Source organism: Coregonus clupeaformis, unplaced genomic scaffold (assembly GCF_020615455.1).
Source record: "Coregonus clupeaformis isolate EN_2021a unplaced genomic scaffold, ASM2061545v1 scaf3563, whole genome shotgun sequence".
Taxonomy (NCBI): domain Eukaryota; kingdom Metazoa; phylum Chordata; class Actinopteri; order Salmoniformes; family Salmonidae; genus Coregonus; species Coregonus clupeaformis.
Genome location: NW_025537017.1, coordinates 12,153 through 31,742, shown reverse-complemented (window position 1 = coordinate 31,742; position 19,590 = coordinate 12,153). Strand labels below are relative to the sequence as shown.

Genomic DNA, 19,590 nt, shown 5'->3' with positions numbered 1-19,590 from the left:
GGGCTGGCGCAGAGAATCACTGGCTTGGTCTGCAGTACTCTGCTCAGTTCCCACCCCTTGTTGTGGGGTTACAGTTCTCAGTCCCTCTATTCTGTGATGTGTTCTGGCTGTTTCAATATCATGGTCAGTTTGCCCTGTCTTGCTATCTATGCCACTGATCATCTCTGTCATTTTGTCTTTAAGTAACAATAATTCCGACATGCCGCCATCTTCTAACTCTGCAACTTCCTCTCTTTCAAGGAACATCATAATGTGAGTCATCAGTGATATGCGGGATTTGTCTTGAACATCTCTTCTCTGTTCGCCTGATATGTCAAGGAAATCACATACGTCTAGTAACTTGTCTTTAGTCAGGGTGTGCAATTCTCCTACTACCTCTTCCTGTAGTTCTTCCAAGGCGGTTGTCATGTTGACAGGACAGGAGGAACCTTTACTGTGCAGGAGTTGACTCTGAATTAGATGGTCCTTACTGTCTCTGATGGTCTCTCAACGGCCTCAGTTGACACGTACTTAACCACCAACTTCCAGCTCCCCTCGAACAGCAACACTTTCCTCACTGCAGCCTGCCTGGGTTGTTATGTAGGGATTTAGCTGGCTCGGAATTCAGCGACCAGGATGTGGAAGCCGGACATCTGAGCAGCAATCTCAGCGGAGCCTCCAAAATGTTACACCCCTGAAAAAGGGGAGAAATAATCACGAACGTGACGCAGTTATGTTTCCTCACTGACAAATTTAGTGTAATGATTTTACAAAAATACCACATTTTACAGAACAACAGATCTACAGGAACCAGAGATTTGTAGGGTACAAAGCTTATTCAAGTCACAACAGCATAAACTGTAATTCACTAAAACATATACAAATGTTTCAATATAACTGTCAAACACAAAGTAGCTTTAGCTCAGTAACCCATAACTACATTTATCAACCATGTCAACAAAGTATTCGAAACACATTATACAAATAACCCCAAATATATTATTAACAACGCACATATTCATTCACAATTAGCATAAAATGGCAGCTACTCTCAGTACGAAGCTATCGCTGCAACCAAGCAGATTACAGTCACACACGCACCTAATAACTCTCTTCAACTTAACTCTAACTTCCTCAAGATGTTACTAACACATACCTTAAACTCTCTTCACAGGTTAGCAAGTTATTACATTCAAATTAACTCGTTTCATATCAATAACGTACCTGAAAAAGGGAAGAAATAATCACGAACGTGACGCAGTTATGTTTCCTCACTGACAAATTTAGTGTAATGAGAAAAAGACCGCGATTCCCCCAGGAAGTTGGGTGGAGACCAGAGCAATCGATCTCAGGCTCATAGATTAAGAGCATTTAGTAGATCACAGATGAACACTTTTACCCTTAAATTAGGCACCACAAACTAAAGTAGTCAATATAACATTTACACATTCCTCTTACAATATTAACCCTTTGACTCTTGACGGATTTTAAACACATTTATGCATTTTATCAATCTCTATGAACTAGTACTGGATGCATTATCTTTTTAACCTTAGATATTTTAAGATCCTTACATACCATGAACTTACTAATACTTTTTAGTGTATAACAGGCTATGAATATGTCCTTTAACCTGTCACAGTTACACAGTATAACACTCTTTTATATATATTGCACACACTTCACCTGAGCTTTTAGTGCCTCTGCAATGAGCTGAGCCCCAGTCACATCTTCCATTATTATTGTCGAGAAATCTGTTCAAAGTGCAAACGCGGTTAGCAATGATTTCTTGGACTTGTTGTTCAGTAGCTTATAAATCGTGTTTAGATCTCTTGCAAATCATTAGTTTTGTCTGCTTTCCAGCATGCATTACATGAGTAGCTTTTTCTTCTTCAGTGGGGTTTATAGGCAGTTGGCATCCAACGTTATGGTGCATTACTGCCCCCTATTGTACAGAAGTGTGAACATGAGCCGTGCAATAGCAGTCATGAATATTTAATAAACTAGTAGCATTTTCTTTTTTTATTGCAAGAAATACATAATAAGCCCTCATTATGTGTTTATAACTGCACTTAACTTAACACTTAACTCAATTAAGTCATTATGAGTGTATGACAGTATGAAAAAAAAATGTATGCACTCACTAACTGTAAGTCGCTCTGGATAAGAGCTTCTGCTAAATGACTAAAATGTAAAATGTAAATGACTTGAGTGTATGCATTATAGATATAGGCTTCATAGAAAGTGTTACAAATGTTCTCCTGTCATCTTATAGGAGATCCATTCATGGATTTAGTTATGGCTTGAGAATGTGACTGGTCTACGGAGTTCTCCTTTATGTCTGTCTTTATATGTGACAACAACTTTTCTGTATTATGTGTATTTCCACAATCAATAATCATAAACGGTACTTCACTATGAATACTTTTGACTATGTGGTTTGAAGTACTTTACCGTTATCTTGCACATACATGAAGACTACTATAGACAGAAATCAATGCAGTGATGTTTTATTAAATAAAGGCTCTGATTAAAATATCATATTAATAAAATCAGGCATTTGGCTAATTCTTCTTCCCAGAAGCTCCTCTGAATGGTTTGGAGATGGCTCTGGAGAGAGCGTGTAACACCCTGACTATGAGTGGGCGTTTACGGGACTGGGACTCCTGGGGAGCAGGGGCCGGTGTGGTTGTCAGGTCCTCCTTGGGTGGGGAAGTGGATGGAACCTCTGGAACCTCACACTCAGCATCTGTCATAAGAACATTTCATAATCAGAAAATGAATGTGTGTGTTTGTGTCTGTCCGTCTGTCCGTCTGTCCGTCTGCCTGTCCGTCTGTCTGCCTGTCTGCCTGTCTGTCCGTCTGCCTGTCTGTCCGTCTGTATGCCTGTCTGTCTGTCTGTCCGTCAGTCTGTCTGTCTGTCTGTCTGTCTGTCTGTCTGCCTGCCTGCCTGTCCGTCTGCCTGTCCGTCTGTCTGTCTGCCTGTTTGCCTGTCTTTTTGTCTGCCTGTCTGTCTGTCTGCCCGTCCGTCTGCCTGTCAGTCTGCCTGTCTGTCTGCATGTCTGTCCGTCGGTCTGCCTGTATCTGTTGTCACTGTTTTAACAAGCTTGTCATAGGGTGATACATCAATATGACATTATCGATGCTTATCACTTACCCTGTGAAATATGAGTCTCTCTGAGACGTTTGGTAGGCAGAGCATCCTGTTCTGGATGTCTCTTCGGTTTCCCTTTTGTCTTGAACAGCTGTTGACAAAACACATCAGGACAACTGAGCCTGTGTAAAATACAGAGTGTGCATCCTAAAAGGCACCCTATTCGCTACGTAAGGCACTACTTTTGACAAGGGCCCAGAGAGCTCTGGTAAAAAGTCGTGCACTATATAGGGAATAGGGTGCCATTTGGGACATAACCATTGACTCTCTCCCATGTGTATTAGGATTGCATTACAGCGTCCTCACTCAACCTCCTAAAGACAATGACAACAGTTTTGTTCTAATGCTGAGAGACAATAGGGGTGTAGTGAATCTGTAGGGTAAATTTCAGCCCTGCCTTACAGAGGTAATCTCAAAACACAGAGCACCCTACCTTAATCATGATCTTTGGAAACGTATGCATTTTCGGTAGGAAACGCCACTTCCTGTTCTTCTTAGTCTCTTCCCCTCTGGCAGAGGGAAGACGGGCCATGCCGTCAGCCTTTACATCAGCCGGGCTAAGGCTCCTGGCAGGGAATTCCTCAGTAGCATTAAGGTCAGCTACAACACCATGAGTGATGTCACTTGTGGCATTGCTGGTGTCTGAGTGAGAAGAGCACGCTAGTGTGACCGACCTGTGTACAATAACTGGGAGAAGAGGACGCAGCCATTGAAGTCAGTCACTGCATCCCAAATGGCATTCTCTTCACTTTATAGTGCACTACTTTTGACCAGGGCCCATAGGGTCTGGTCAAAAGTAGTGCACTAAATATGGAAGAAGGTGCCATTTTGGACACAACCAGTGAATTTCACATCATAAAACGCAATGTATTGAGCATCATGTTACAATTAAGTCCTATGCAGATGAAAATAGGTACTTTCACTTACCATCCTCCATTGTAGACTTGGACACATAAGTCAGGCTGTCCATCACCACGTCTGTCATCAACTTGATGACCTGATCCAAAACCATTTCAGCCGATGGTGGCATAGGCCTTCCCATACACTGCCCCAGGAGTCTCCTAACAGAAGTCTGGGCAAAGTTGTAAATGAGCTCTGAGGCATCGTCCTTTGACAGCTTCCTCAGGGCTGGTTTAGGCAGCGCTGGTTGAGAGAGGCTTCTGTGGCCAACCATGGATTGAAGCTGGCGGTTTATGGTTATCTCCTGAATGAGACCATGGACCTTTGCGATCAGGTTTCCAGATGCACCTTGAAGGGCTTCAACTGACAGGAGCCTATCCAGATGTTCTTCTGCTGAAGTCATCTCTGAGGCGTCCGTCTTCAATGTGTCCATTATAGTTTTCACTATGATATTGGTGTCAGATATGTTTATTTCTTGTTGGCTCACAAGCGTTGACCGTGAACCTGTCTCGTCCATTGCGATAGAGGTATGGGATTCTGTCCTTGTGATTTCATCGGCAGCGCTCATGTCAGGCAACTGGTCAAGGCTCTCCAGTACAGAGTCTAACATGTTAGTGGCTATCAGACACTCCTCACTTGCAATCTGCCCAACAGATGAACTCTCAGAGTTGGCCACTCTACACTTGATCACATTTAGGATCAAGCTGAGCGTCTTCTTTGCAGTTTTGCTAAAGCCTTCTTGGCTGACTGCCACTGTTACGTCTTTTAGAGCCACAAGAGGTTTGCAATTTTCACTCAATCCACTGCCGTGGAGAGGAGAGGCTCTCTTCAAACTGTTGTTGCTCACAACTGACATACTCCTGGTGGGCAGAGTGACATCCTCACTGCATGTGTCAATTACATGGTGGTCTGTTGAAGAGCCACTCGAAGACAGAAGGGTTTTAGACCTTTTAGCCAAACAGACTTTTGACAAAGGCTTCTCACTTCTCACAGACGGAGGGCGGCTCCTGTCCTCAACAAGAGCAGTGTCAGCGGACTTAGAACGTCTGAGTGTCTCCACAGGGGCGGAGTCCAGCACATATTTGGCTGTGGTGACTGACACTGGTGGAAAAGAGAAAAAGATGTTCAGTCTATCCTTTACTCTGTGGTACATGGTTTGAGCAGCATCCAATAAGTTGTCAAAGACAACTCTGGGTTTGAGCTGGAACTCCAGCTTTTTCTCTCCTAGTGGGAAGGAGTCTGCGTCGTCCACAGTGTACTGGGATACACTTTCAAGGTCTTGCATGATAATATTTACTATATCTTCGGCTGTAGAAACCGCATGGTGTGAGAAGGTGGTGCTAGGCATGCTCTGTAGCAAAGAATGGCTGGCTTTGCTAGCAGCTCTGAGAATGGTCTCACTCACAATGTGTTTGGCCTTAGCTCGGAACTCAGCACTGTGAAAGCTCTGGATGGAAATGTTAGAGGTTCTGCTGGCTGCACTAAGAGATCGCGTGAGTGTGGCAATCTCGGCTGACGTCACATCACTCGAAATGGTGAGGTCCTCCAATTTCGAAATTATCGAGTCCAACTTCTGGTTGAAGTCGAAGGGATGAATTTGACGTGCTCTCCCCAACGGAAGCGGAGCAGTCTTCCTTTGAAGTGTCCACCCTCAGCACCGAGATCACCTGTTTGATTACCCCTTTAGTGCAGGTGTCGAGGGTGAGCTGGTAGGCTGAGGCTGGGGACTTAGAAGGGGTCTTACTGTCTGTCTTCTGTACAGGAGACACTGCCAAAGTGGCCTCAGTTACAGGAGATTCCTGCACAGTGGCCTCAGTTACAAGTAGTCCAGTTGCAGAAAGCTCGATTTGCACAGGAGTATTTTTTTCCCTCAGTGAGATGGTGGGAGGTGAACAGCTTCCTTAGTTTGTCCAGGGTTTTGGTATAAATCTTCTGGGAACCTGAACTCACTTCCACCCAGAACATTTTGCGACCTGATTTCGTACGCATGGAGGCCTTATTGACCTCAGATACCTCATGCAGTTCGGAAATAATTCCACCAAAGAGATCAGAGGATGCCTCCTCAATATTCTCTGAGGAAACATGGACAGATAGGATTTCCGACAGTTTTCCACAAGTGTCGGTTTTATCCAGCGCAGCAGTATATGTCACAGCTGCATCCTGAATGACCTGAGTGATGCATTGCTCAGCTTTGACAATATACTCCTCCACTGGTTGACCATGGAGGATGTCAACTTTATCAGCAGGGAGCTCCTTCTGAATACTCACATTCTCCTCTGATGGGCATGGGTTGTTGAAGATAATGCTCTCAGTGACCATCTTAGAGGAGGCGAGAGATGAGTCGAGAAGCAGAGATCTGTATATTGTCGAGGTGGACATCTCTGGGTGCTTTATCACAGCAGCCTCCTCCAAAATGGCCGACGGGCCCTGGAGGATGTCAGAGATATCCATGTCCTCAATGGTCTCTACCAGAGACGATAGTAGGTCTCTGGCTGCCAGGTTGGTAGGTCTCTGGTTCTCGAGCTCTGTTTTGATTGCTTGACAGGCAGTTGCCAGAGCAACAACAGAGCGAGAACACAACTGCTTCAAGGTGGAGTCAGAAAAAGATGATGACAGATCTGTCATGGACATGGTGGAGAGTTGACTCTCAGAGACAAATGGGCTGAGTTTGACAGACACCTGTCTGACCAAGTCCCCAGCAAGAGCTCTCATATCTATTGCTCCACTAGCTGAGTTGTGGGAGCAGGCACTCTGTGGCCTTGACGGGTTCCTGTTATCCAAAAATCCTGTTATCCAAAAAACCTCAAGTACAAGATCCACAACATCGGATGACACTTCTGTCACTCTGTTGTCGGACAGAAATGTACTTGGATGAATGGTGCCTGCATTCACAGTCCAGTCGCAAATTGAGTTGTTGGACTGACTCTGGACTAGTGGAACTAGACAGGTTTCACTTGGACCTTGGCCAAAGAGCTCTGCCATTTTGAGCAGAACTGATCTTAAGACCTTTGACTTGGAAATGTTCAGCAGTGGGTCGTTGTTGGACAGTCTGGTGGATGGTCTGCTAGCCGATCTGTGAACCACTAGGCTTTGTATTTCTGCCGAAATGGCAGTTAGAAAATAGGTCAAGGGGCTGGACGCTCTCCCCTCATTTCCTCCGTTGGCTTTAGCCTTGATGATGCTATCTATGATGATGACTATGACCTGTCCAGCCAGAGGACCCAAGATGGCCTCAAGCTCCCTCTCTAACTCAAGGGGAGACTTGTGGCCGAGCGCAATATGCTCTATGGCATGGGAATACATCTTAGAAGTCGCCATGCTTAGCATCTCTTGGGCAAACTGTTGACTTGCTGAGATACTTCCAGTCAGCAGAACTAGAGTTCCCTGACTGACACTTCGCATTAGCTCAGCCAATCTGGAGTTGAGAAGGTTTATAACCAACTCGACAATACCCATCATAAACTTGCCATCCGTTGACATTTTGCTAGGTCTGTATTTCTCCTGTCTACTCCGTTTGGGCAGCGGTACGATGTCACCCTGCGACTGGCCGCTCTGGACCATGTCGAAGACAGAGTCCTCAGAGATGCCAAACACAGATCTCAGTGGTGCTGAGTGTTGTCTGTGTCTCATCTCTCTATCGCCACCCTCAGGTGAGGAGACATATCGCTCTTCATTCTCACTTAGCAAAGAGGTCATGGACCTGCAGAATGCACAACATAAATGAATAGTATATGGTAACAAAATAAAAAATATGATCCAAGAATTTGGGACACAAACTCAACCTTGTTATTGTTATTCAAAGGAAGCATTGTGAACCATCTCAAACCACACTCAGAGCAAACATTAACATTCAGAGTAAACGTTTTAGAGTGGTTGTGTAGTATCTGTCACGATCGTCAAGCATAGAGAAGGACCAAGGCGCAGCGTGTGCAAAATACATCTCTTTAATTATAGAAGAGAGACAAACACGAAACCGAACACTATCCAAAACTAACAAAACAACAAACGACCGTGAAGCTAAATAACGTAAGTGCACAGACAAGCAACAAACGTTCCACATAGACAATTACCCACAAACACATGATGCCCATGGCTGCCTTAAATATGGCTCCCAATTAGAGACAATAAACCACAGCTGTCTCCAATTGAGAACCAATCCAGGCAGCCATCAACATACAAACACCTAGACAAGACATTACCCCATAAACCTACAAACCCCTAGACAAACCCAAAACACATACTTCACCATGTCACACCCTGACCTAACTAAAATATTAGTGAAAACAAAGATAACTAAGGCCAGGGTGTGACATAACCCTAAGGTGCGAACTCCGGGCGCACCTGCATAAAGTCTAGGGGAGGGTCTGGGTGGGCGTCTGTCCACGGTGGCGGCTCTGGCACTGGTCGTGGTCCCCACCCCACCATAGTCACTACCCGCTTTCGTAGCCTCCTCCAAATGACCACCCTCCAACTTAACCCCACTGGATTAAGGGGCAGCACCGGACTAAGAGGCATCACCGGACTAAGGGGCAGCACCGGACTAAGGGGCAGCACCGGACTAAGGGGCAGCACCAGGATAAGGGGCAGCACCAGGATAAGGAGCAGCACCAGGATAAGGGGCAGCACCAGGCTAAGGGGCAGCACCGGACTAAGGGGCAGCACCGGACTGAATGGCGGATCCTGGCTGGCTGGCTCTGGCGGATCCTGGCTGGCTGGCGGATCCTGGCTGGACGGCTCTGGCGGATCCCGGCTGGACGGCTCATGGCTGGCTGACGGATCTGGCTGCTCATGGCTGGCTGACGGATCTGGCTGCTCATGGCTGGCTGACGGATCTGGCTGCTCATGGCTGGCTGACGGATCTGGCTGCTCATGGCAGGCTGACGGATCTGGCTGCTCATGGCTGGCTGACGGATCTGGCTGCTCGCGGCAGGCTGACGGATCTGGCTGCTCATGGCTGGCGGAAGGCTCTGGCTGATCCTGTCTGGCGGAAGGCTCTGGCTGATCCTGTCTGGCGGAAGGCTCTGGCTGATCCTGTCTGGCGGAAGGCTCTGGCTGATCCTGTCTGGCGGAAGGCTCTGGCTGATCCTGTCTGGCGGAAGGCTCTGGCTGATCCTGTCTGGCGGAAGGCTCTAGCGGCTCCTGTCTGGCGGAAGGCTTTAGCGGCTCCGGTCTGGCGGACGGCTCTGAAGGCTCATGGCAGACGGGCGGCTTTGCAGGCTCAGTACAGACGGGCAGTTCATGCAGCGCTTGGCAGACGGACAGTTCAGACGGCGTTGGGCAGACAGGCAGTTCAGGCGCCGTTGGGCAGACGGGCAGTTCAAGCGCCGTTGGGCAGACGGGCAGTTCAGGCGCCGTTGGGCAGACGGCAGACTCTGGCCGGCCGAGACGCACTATAGGCCTGGTGCATGGTGCCGGAACCGGAGGTACCGGGCTGAGGACACGCATCTCAGGTCTAGTGCGGGGAGCAGCAACAGGGCATGCTGGACCCTGGGGACGCACATAAGGCCTAGTGCGTGGTGCCGGAACTGGTGGTCCCGGGCTGAGGACACGCATCTCAGGGCTAGTGCGGGGAGCAGGAACAGGCCGGACCGGGCTGGCGACGCGCACCGTAGGTTTGGTGCGAGTGGCAGGAACAGGCCGGGTCGGGCTGGCGACGTACACCGTGGGTCTGGTACGTGGAGCAGGAACAGGTCGGGCTGGACTGGCGACGCACACCGTGGGTCTGGTACGTGGAGCAGGAACAGGTCGGGCTGGGCTGGCCACGTACACCGTAGGCTTAGTACGTGGAGCAGGAACCGGCCGGGCTGGACTGGCGACGCACACCGTGGGCTTGATGCGTGGAGTAGGAACAGGCCGGTCCGTACTGGGAACACACACCACTGGCCTTAACCGGGGATCAGGAACGGGCCGGACCGGACTGGTAACACACCTCAGTCTCTTACGCCGTGCCTCAACTGCTTCCCTCCCTCTACTCGCCAATGGCTCCCGTAAACCGGTAGCCTTCTCTCCACGTCTCCCTGTGGCAGCCTCCTGCTGCCCAGCCGCCTAAGCCATGTGCCCCCCAAAAAACTTTTTTGGGGTTGCCTCTCGTCCCTCCGACGATGGCCCTGCTGACGCCGTTGCTCCTCTCTCAGTCGCCTCTCCACTGTTTCACACCATGGCCGTCGATCCATCCCATCCAGGATTTCCTCCCAAGTCCAAGACCCTTTACCTTCCAAAATCTCCTCCCATGTCCAGACCCTTGGCTCCTGGACACGCCGCTTGGTCCTTTGATGGTGGGTAATTCTGTCACGATCGTCAAGCATAGAGAAGGACCAAGGCGCAGCGTGTGCAAAATACATCTCTTTAATTATAGAAGAGAGACAAACACGAAACCGAACACTATCCAAAACTAACAAAACAACAAACGACCGTGAAGCTAAATAACGTAAGTGCACAGACAAGCAACAAACGTTCCACATAGACAATTACCCACAAACACATGATACCCATGGCTGCCTTAAATATGGCTCCCAATTAGAGACAATAAACCACAGCTGTCTCCAATTGAGAACCAATCCAGGCAGCCATCAACATACAAACACCTAGACAAGACATTACCCCATAAACCTACAAACCCCTAGACAAACCCAAAACACATACTTCACCATGTCACACCCTGACCTAACTAAAATATTAGTGAAAACAAAGATAACTAAGGCCAGGGTGTGACAGTATCTAAGTAGTATTTCTCACTAAGTGGATCTGGAATGGATATTTGTACCTATAACAGGAAATACCTGCAAAAAGAGGAGGGGATAGAGCTAGGTATCTGTGAGAGGAGGGGATAGGGCTAGATACCTGTGAGAGGAGGGGATAGGGCTACGTACCTGTGAGAGGAGGGGATAGGGCTAGGTACCTGTGAGAGGAGGGGATAGGGCTAGGTACCTGTGAGAGGCGTGGATAGGGGTAGGTACCTGTGAGAGGAGGGGATAGGGCTAGGTACCTGTGAAAGGAGGGGATAGGGCTAGGTACCTTTGAGAGGCGTGGATAGGGGTAGGTACCTGTGAGAGGAGGGGATAGGGCTAGGTACCTTTGAGAGGCGTGGATAGGGGTAGGTACCTGTGAGAGGAGGGGATAGGGGTAGGTACCTGTGAGAGGAGAGGATAGGGCTAGGTACCTTTGAGAGGAGGGGATAGGGCTAGGTACCTGTGAGAGGAGAGGATAGGGCTAGGTACCTTTGAGAGGAGGGGATAGGGCTAGGTACCTGTGAGAGGCATGGATAGGGCTAGGTACCTGTTAGAGGCATGGATAGGGCTAGGTACCTGTGAGAGGCATGGATAAGGCTAGGTACCTGTGAGAGGCGTGGATAGGGCTAGGTACCTGTGAGAGGAGGTGATAGGGCTAGGTACCTGTTAGAGGCATGGATAGGGCTAGGTACCTGTGAGAGGAGGGGATAGGGCTAGGTACCTGTGAGAGGAGGGGATAGGGCTAGGTACCTGTGAGAGGCGTGGATAGGGGTAGGTACCTGTGAGAGGAGGGGATAGGGCTAGGTACCTGTGAGAGGCGTGGATAGGGGTAGGTACCTGTGAGAGGAGGGGATAGGGGTAGGTACCTGTGAGAGGAGGGGATAGGGCTAGGTACCTGTGAGAGGAGGGGATAGGGCTAGGTACCTGTGAGAGGAGGGGATAGGGCTAGGTACCTGTGAGAGGCGTGGATAGGGGTAGGTACCTGTGAGAGGAGGGGATAGGGCTAGGTACCTGTGAAAGGAGGGGATAGGGCTAGGTACCTTTGAGAGGCGTGGATAGGGGTAGGTACCTGTGAGAGGAGGGGATAGGGCTAGGTACCTTTGAGAGGCGTGGATAGGGGTAGGTACCTGTGAGAGGAGGGGATAGGGGTAGGTACCTTTGAGAGGAGGGGATAGGGCTAGGTACCTGTGCGAGGAGAGGATAGGGCTAGGTACCTTTGAGAGGAGCGGATAGGGCTAGGTACCTGTGAGAGGCATGGATAGGGCTAGGTACCTGTTAGAGGCATGGATAGGGCTAGGTACCTGTGAGAGGAGGGGAAAGGCGTGGGAGTGCGTGTGCTGCAGGCGGTTCTGGCGCTGGTGCACCTGCTGGGTCCTCCACTACAGCTGAATCTGACGCTGCGGCCAAGAGAGGTCACCTCTCCTGCCTCATTACTTCCTGATCCAGAAGAGCTTGGCGAATCAGAGAGCTCTATCTGCATGGTGAGGTCAAGGGCGGGAACAACCACAGTGGATGTAGACTCCATCACCCATGCTACAATATCCATGCACTTGGCACTAAACTCATGTCTGCTCATCTGCAATGTTAAAAGACCATACAGAGTTAGTTTGTTAAAGGGGCTGCACTGATATAAAACGTAGAACCATTTACTCAAGCTAGTCAATTAAAGCAGTGGTTCAGGATTAAAGGTCCTGCAGGATTTCCACAAATTAATGTTTGGTCCATTTTACCAACATTAACTACTTTAGAGGTGACTATAACTCACCCCGGCACGCATATTCTCACTCAGCAGATTCCAATGGCTGAAAAGTAAATAAATGCAAGTACACAATGAACTACATGACATTACCTCTATTATCTTAGACTACGTTATGGATGGACATTACCTCTATTATTTTAGATTACGTTATGGATGGACATTACCTCTATGATTTTAGATTACGTTATGGATGGACATTACCTCTATTATTTTAGATTACGTTATGGATGGACATTACCTCTATTATTTTAGATTACGTTATGGATGGACATTACCTCTATTATTTTAGATTACGTTATGGATGGACATTACCTCTATTATCTTAGATTACGTTATGGATGGACATTACCTCTATTATCTTAGACTACGTTATGGATGGACCTCTATGGAACTAGGCCACACCCAGACATCCCTGATTGGTTATTTGGTCCGTTGAGTCCTTTGTATTGGCCCGAGACTATGGGAGACTCTCAATCTCCTCGCCTCCTTCTCAAAACCCATTGGATGAGAAGGTCAGAAGGGCGGGACCTCTGGCTTTCTCATCCAATGGGTTTTGAGAAGAGAGGACACGAGGAGTATGCAATTGAGATAGGGAACATATCTAGGGGATGCATGGGGAAGCCAAAGAGCAACTTACTCGTCCTTCATGCCCTGCACAAAGGTGTGTAGGTCTGGGTAGCTTCTCTTTCCCCTGCTGAGGGTGAGGCTGGTCTGGGAAGTTTCATCCTTGTGGGTCACGGTAGTGAAGGTCACCACTGCAGCCTGCTGGCGACAACAGAAAGCAGAGTTAGGCTGTAATTCAATTTTGCGTCATTAAAACACAAAATATCTCAATGAAATGTCATACATGTAATAGAAAAATACATCAAATACATCAACTTGTCCGACAGAGATTTACATGGTTACAAAAACGTCACGCCACTTTTTTCCAAGATGGCGAAGTAGTGCAGTCCTGTTTCTGTCGTGTGTCTGTAAATAGCCTGTAAATACCCTGTTTTTTGTATTTTTCGTACATATTTCCCTATCAGACTTTTCATCCTTCTACAAAATATACTTTCCTGCAACCCGCCTCACTCAATGTGGAACGGATTCTATTATCGACTTACCTTTATCTAGAATCTAGAATCTCCAGTTGAAACTAGCTAGCCAGCTAACTAGCTACTTGCTATTAGCCACAGCTAGCGGTGTTTCACCCAGAACATTGGATTTTTTTCCGCGGGGAAAAAACACAGCGACGTTATCGACCCAGAACATATCAGTTTTTCCGCCGGAATCACTGAATCACTGGACCTTTAACTCCGGATTCATCGCTACCAGCTGGCTACAACAAAACGGACGCTGTGGTCTGGCTAATCATCCTGAGCTAGGCCCATCTCCCGGCTATCTACCTCTCTGTCAACCGGACGGGACCACCTAGTGTTGACACGGAGCCCCGCCGATCCTACACGACTGGTCTGCCGACGAAATCGTCTGATGTGGTTACGACGTTAACCACGAAGATTCCATCCATCTGCTAGCCCTGGCCCGCTAGCACACGCTAGCCGTGGCCTCTTACTAGTGCTTCACCACCGGACCTTATGATAACTCAGCTATACAGCTGATATCTGCTGGACTGTTCCTTTTTACGGTACTACATCCTGTTTATGTTTAGCCTCAGCCCAAACATGGTTAGTTTATTGTTGTTTCGGTTATTTCTAATTGTACTATATCACTGTAGACCCCCAGCCTAGCTAAACCTGCCTTAGATAGCTCCTTTGCACCTCCCCCTATACACGCGGAGACCGACTCAATTGATGACTCCAGCGATGCTATCTCTTTCATTGTTACCCAACGCTTAGGTTTACCTCCACTTTACTCATATCCTTCCATATCCTTGTCTGTACATAATGCCCTGAATCTTTTCTATAACACCCGGAAATCTGCCCCCCTTTATTCTATGTACCCAACGCACTAGAAGACCAGTTCTTAAAGCCTTTAGCCGTATCCTTATTCTAGTCCTCCTCTGTTCCTCTGGTGATGTAGAGGCTAACCCAGGCCCTGCAGCCCTCAGTATCACTCCTACTCCCCAGGCGCTATCATTTGATGACTTCTGTAATCGCAAAAGTCTTGGTTTCTTGCACATAAATATCAGAAGTCTACTTCCTAAGTTTGAGTTATTCACTGCGTTAGCACACTCTGCCAACCCTGATGTTCTAGCAGTGTCTGAATCCTGGCTCAGGAAGGCCACCAGAAATTCTGAAATTTCCATCCCCAACTATAACATTTTCCGTCTAGATAGAACTGCCAAAGGGGGGTGGAGTTGCAATCTACTGTAGAGATAGCCTGCAGAGCTCTATCATACTATCCAGGTCTGTGCCCAAACAGTTTGAGCTTCTACTTCTAAAAATCCACCTTTCCAGAAATAAGTCTCTCACTGTTGCCGCTTGCTACAGACCCCCTCAGCCCCCAGCTGTGCCCTGGACACCATATGTGAATTGATTGCCCCCATTTATCCTCAGAGTTTGTACTGCTTGGTGACCTAAATTGGGATATGCTTAATACCCCAGCCATCCTACAATCCAAGCTAGATGCCCTCAACCTCACGCAAATTATCAACGAAACTACCAGGTACAACCCTAAATCCGTAAACATGGGTACCCTCATAGATATCATCCTGACTAACATACCCTCTAAATACACCTCAGCTGTCTTCAACCAGGATCTCAGCGATCACTGCCTTATTGCCTGCGTCCGTAACGGGTCCGCGGTCAAACGACCACCCCTCATCACTGTCAAACGCTCCCTAAAACACTTTAGCGAGGAGGCCTTCCTAATTGACCTGGCCCAGGTATCCTGGATGGATATAGATCTCATTCCGTCAGTAGAGGATGCCTGGTTGTTCCTTAAAAGTAATTTCCTCTCAATCTTAAATAAACATGCCCCATTCAAAAATACAGAACTAAGAACCGATATAGCCCCTGGTTCTCCTCAGACTTGACTGCCCTTGACCAGCACAAAAACATCCTGTGGCGTACAGCATTAGCATCAAATAGCCCCCGCGATATGCAACTTTTCAGGGAAGTTAGGAACCAATATACACAAGCAGTCAGGAAAGCAAAGGCTAACTTTTTCAAACAGAAATTTGCATCCTGTAGCACTAACTCCAAAAAGTTTTGGGACACTGTAAAGTCCATGGAGAATAAGAGCACTTCCTCCCAGCTGCCCACTGCACTGAGGCTAGGAAACACTATCACCACCGATAAATCTACAATAATCGAGAATTTCAACAAGCATTTTGCTACAGCTGGCCATGCTTTCCATCTGGCTACCACTAACCCGGCCACCAACTCTGCACCCTCTGCTGCAACTTGCCCATGCCCCCCCGCTTCTCCTTCACACAAATTCAGACAGCTGATGTTTTGAAAGCGCTGCAAAATCTGGACCCCTACAAATCAGCTGGGCTAGACAATCTGGACCCTTTCTTTCTAAAACTAGCCGCCGAAATTGTCGCAACCCCTATTACTAGTCTGTTCAACCTCTCTTTCATAACGTCTGAGATCCCCAGAGATTGGAAAGCTGCCGCGGTCATCCCCCTCTTCAAAGGGGGTGACACTCTAGATCCAAACTGCTACAGACCTATATCCATCCTGCCCTGCCTTTCGAAAGTATTCGAAAGCCAAGTTAACAAACAGATCATCGACCATTTCGAATACCACCGTACCTTCTCCGCTATGCAATCCGGTTTCCGAGCTGGTCACGGGTGCACTTCAGCCACGCTCAAGGTCCTAAACGATATTATAACCGCGATTGATAATAGACAGTACTGTGCAGCCGTCTTCATCGACCTGGCCAAGGCTTTCGACTCTGTCAACCACCGCATTCTTATTGGCAGACTAAATAGCCTTGGTTTCTCAAATGACTGCCTCGCCTGGTTCACCAACTACTTCTCAGATAGAGTTCAGTGTGTCAAATCGGAGGGCCTGTTGTCTGGACCTATGGCAGTCTCTATGGGCGTGCCACAGGGTTCAATTCTTGGGCCGACACTTTTCTCCGTGTATATCAATGATGTCGCTCTTGCTGCTGGTGACTCTCAGATCCACCTCTACGCAGACGACACCATTTTGTATACATCTGGCCCTTCATTGGACACTGTGTTAACAAACCTCCAAACGAGCTTCAATGCCATACAACAATCCTTCAGTAGCCTTCAACTGCTCTTAAACACTAGTAAAACTAAATGCATGCTTTTCAATCGAACGCTGCTAGCACCCGCCCACCCGACTAGAATCACCACTCTCGACGGGTCTGACCTAGAGTATGTGGACAACTACAAATATCTAGGTGTCTGGTTAGACTGTAAACTCAACTTCCAGACTCACATAAAGAATCTCCAATCCAAAGTTAAATCTAGAATCGGCTTCCTATTTCGCAACAAAGCCTCCTTCACTCATGCTGCCAAACATGCCCTCGTAAAACTGACTATCCTACCGATCCTTGACTTCGGCGATGTCATTTACAAAATAGCCTCCAACACTCTACTCAGCAAATTGGATGTAGTCTATCACAGTGCCATCCGTTTTGTCTCCAAAGCCCCATACACTACCCACCACTGTGACCTGTACGCTCTTGTTGGCTGGTCCTCACTACATGTTCGTCGTCAAACCCACTGGCTCCAGGCCATCTATAAATCACTGCTAGGCAAATCCCCGCCTTATCTTAGCTCATTGGTCACCATAGCAGCACCCACCCGTAGTCTGCGCTCCAGCAGGTATATCTCACTGGTCATTCCCAAAGCCAACACCTCCTTTGGCCGCCATTCCTTCCAGTTCTCTGCTGCCAATGACTGGAACGAATTGCAAAAATCTCTGAAGCTGGAGACTCTTATCTCCCTCAATAACTTTAAGCATCAGTTGTCAGAGCACCTTACCGATCACTGCACCTGTACACAGCCCATCTGAAATTAGCCCACCCAACTACCTCATCCCTATATTGTTATTTATTTTGCTCTTTTGCACCTCAGTAGCTCTATTTGCACATAATCTCTTGCACATCTAGCATTCCAGTGTTAATACTATTGTAATTATTCTGCACTATAGCCTATTTATTGCCTTACCTCCATAACTTGCTACATTTGCACACACTGTATATATATTTTCTGTTGTATTTCTGACTTTATGTTTTTTTACCCCATATGTAACTCTGTGTTGTTTTTATTGCACTACTTTGCTTTATCTTGGCCAGGTCGCAGTTGTAAATGAGAACCTGTTCTCAACTGGCTTACCTGGTTAAATAAAGGTGAAATAAAATAAAAAATAAATAAAATAAAATATTTTATGTGTTTCTAAAATCGCCTATGGGAAAAATTAATGGTGGAAAACGATTGGAACCATTTCCCTGTTTGACCGCTAGGTTTTATGGGTATTATCACACCTCCACTGTAACACTCTATAGAGGGGTTGGTTGTTTAGCAACAAAACTGGCATGCAACTATGGGGCAAAATAGACAGGGTTTGACTTAGACAACATGTAAACTATATTTAGTCTCTAAATGTTTAATGCAAACATAAATACATTTGAACAATGAACTCGTCTCAAATACATTGTTACAGTTGTTGTTGGTTAGCTAGGTAGCGAATTTTAGTCATTGCATAGACATGATATCAGTCAAAACACCTCAAAACAAGACATGGTATCAATAACACCATACAACGAGCTGAAACATGCCATAGAGCTACGATTCCCCACATGGCAGCTTGTTGTTAGCTGAGGTACAGAATCATAACAAGATACACGACTTCCGGCCATCGATGCGCGAGCATCATTTTCGTGACGTCAGCCAACCCTTCTATGGCTCCTGGTCAAAAGTAGTACACTAGCCTACATAGGGAATAGGGTGCCATTTTGGACGAATTTATGAAGGTGCTGTCATAACCTTTGACCCCCATTTGACCCTACTGTACCTTTAGCCAACTCTCATGACTCCCCGGCCATATACTTTCTAGTTTGATATTACAGCATGAATAGCACATTATTTCATTTGTTAAACAATATTACACAGTAATTAATATAATTGTAATTATTATATTATTAAATAAATAAATTAAATAAATAAATATTACACAGTAATTAATATAATTGAAGATTTAAAAATTAAATAACATGTCTACCTTGAACTCTTTATTCTCCATCTCCTTGCAAAATCAGCACATTTCCTTGCCAAAATGAACGCGCATCCAAAGCGAAAACAAACGCAATCCTCCAGCACCGCTCCAGCGGTTTTTGATCAGTTTCAACGTTTATCAGTGATGACGTAACAATGCTGTACAGATTTGACGCACTTTCGATCTCGTGCTGATGCAACACTCTGTGTTGTTGAAAGCTCACGTATGGAAATCCTGCGAGTTGTAAACAAATTTAGGCTATTGTTGCCCTTAAAACTGTAATGTTGAGGACGCCATGAAAAATAAAATACATAACCCACACCGTTAGGCCAAGGTACATGCAATATTCATCACTTTGCCAATAGACTTCTTGTTCCTTTTTGTATGTAGCCTTTCTTTTGGGATTAGCACCACTGTCACCTAGAAATTGATACTGCGGTTGTCACATAAAACAGATAACCCATAGTTCATTATTAAATAACATAACTCATTTCTTTATTTTATTACTCATAAAATGTACAGCAATCTTCAGATACTGAAAGAATTCATGGGAGTTTCGAATTCAGTCACTATTTCATATGTACATGCTAGTTTCATCCTTTTAAAGAAAAAAAAGGACACGAAAAAACCTGTGAACCTCCTGATCCTGATTTGACGAACATAGCATATGTATTGTACATATTTCCAGTTAAAATTATTTTCAAAAAGAGACAAAAACGGGGGTTTGAACAAGCAATCACATAAAAGGATTGAGTGGTTTCATTTTTTTGAAGAAGTTAAGCAAGCAAAACCTGTCAAAATACTGTTAGGCCTACTGCTGCTAGGTAGCTCTCTCTGCTCTCTCCCTCCCCTCTGTCTGTCCTTGATTGCAGGAGTGAAGTCTGGTGTGCGGGAGTCAGGGTTCCAGCTGCAGCTCATTCACCATAATCA

At 46.7% G+C, this 19,590-nt stretch overlaps 2 protein-coding genes across 3 annotated transcripts; both read right to left on the bottom strand.

The window, feature by feature from the left end:
- Positions 1-2,046: 2,046 nt before the first annotated feature.
- LOC123490250 lies at positions 2,047-5,617 on the bottom strand. The gene is made up of 4 exons (XM_045220323.1): positions 4,061-5,617; positions 3,567-3,775; positions 3,137-3,224; positions 2,047-2,728 (listed from the first exon to the last, which is right to left on the bottom strand). Exons 1-4 carry the CDS (start codon positions 5,379-5,381, stop codon positions 2,544-2,546), a joined length of 1,803 nt encoding a protein of 600 aa, XP_045076258.1. The 5' UTR covers positions 5,382-5,617; the 3' UTR covers positions 2,047-2,543.
- Positions 5,618-5,628: 11 nt separating this feature from the next.
- Positions 5,629-19,400, bottom strand: LOC123490249. Of its 2 annotated transcripts, none has more exons than XM_045220321.1 (5): positions 18,667-19,400; positions 13,158-13,285; positions 12,527-12,563; positions 12,063-12,337; positions 5,629-7,733 (listed from the first exon to the last, which is right to left on the bottom strand). In XM_045220321.1, exons 1-5 carry the CDS (start codon positions 18,685-18,687, stop codon positions 5,846-5,848), a joined length of 2,349 nt encoding a protein of 782 aa, XP_045076256.1. In that variant the 5' UTR covers positions 18,688-19,400; the 3' UTR covers positions 5,629-5,845. The 2 variants fall into 2 exon arrangements, with proteins under 2 accessions (XP_045076256.1, XP_045076257.1); XM_045220322.1 differs by having other exon boundaries at positions 13,158-13,282.
- Between the last annotated feature and the right edge of the window lie 190 nt (positions 19,401-19,590).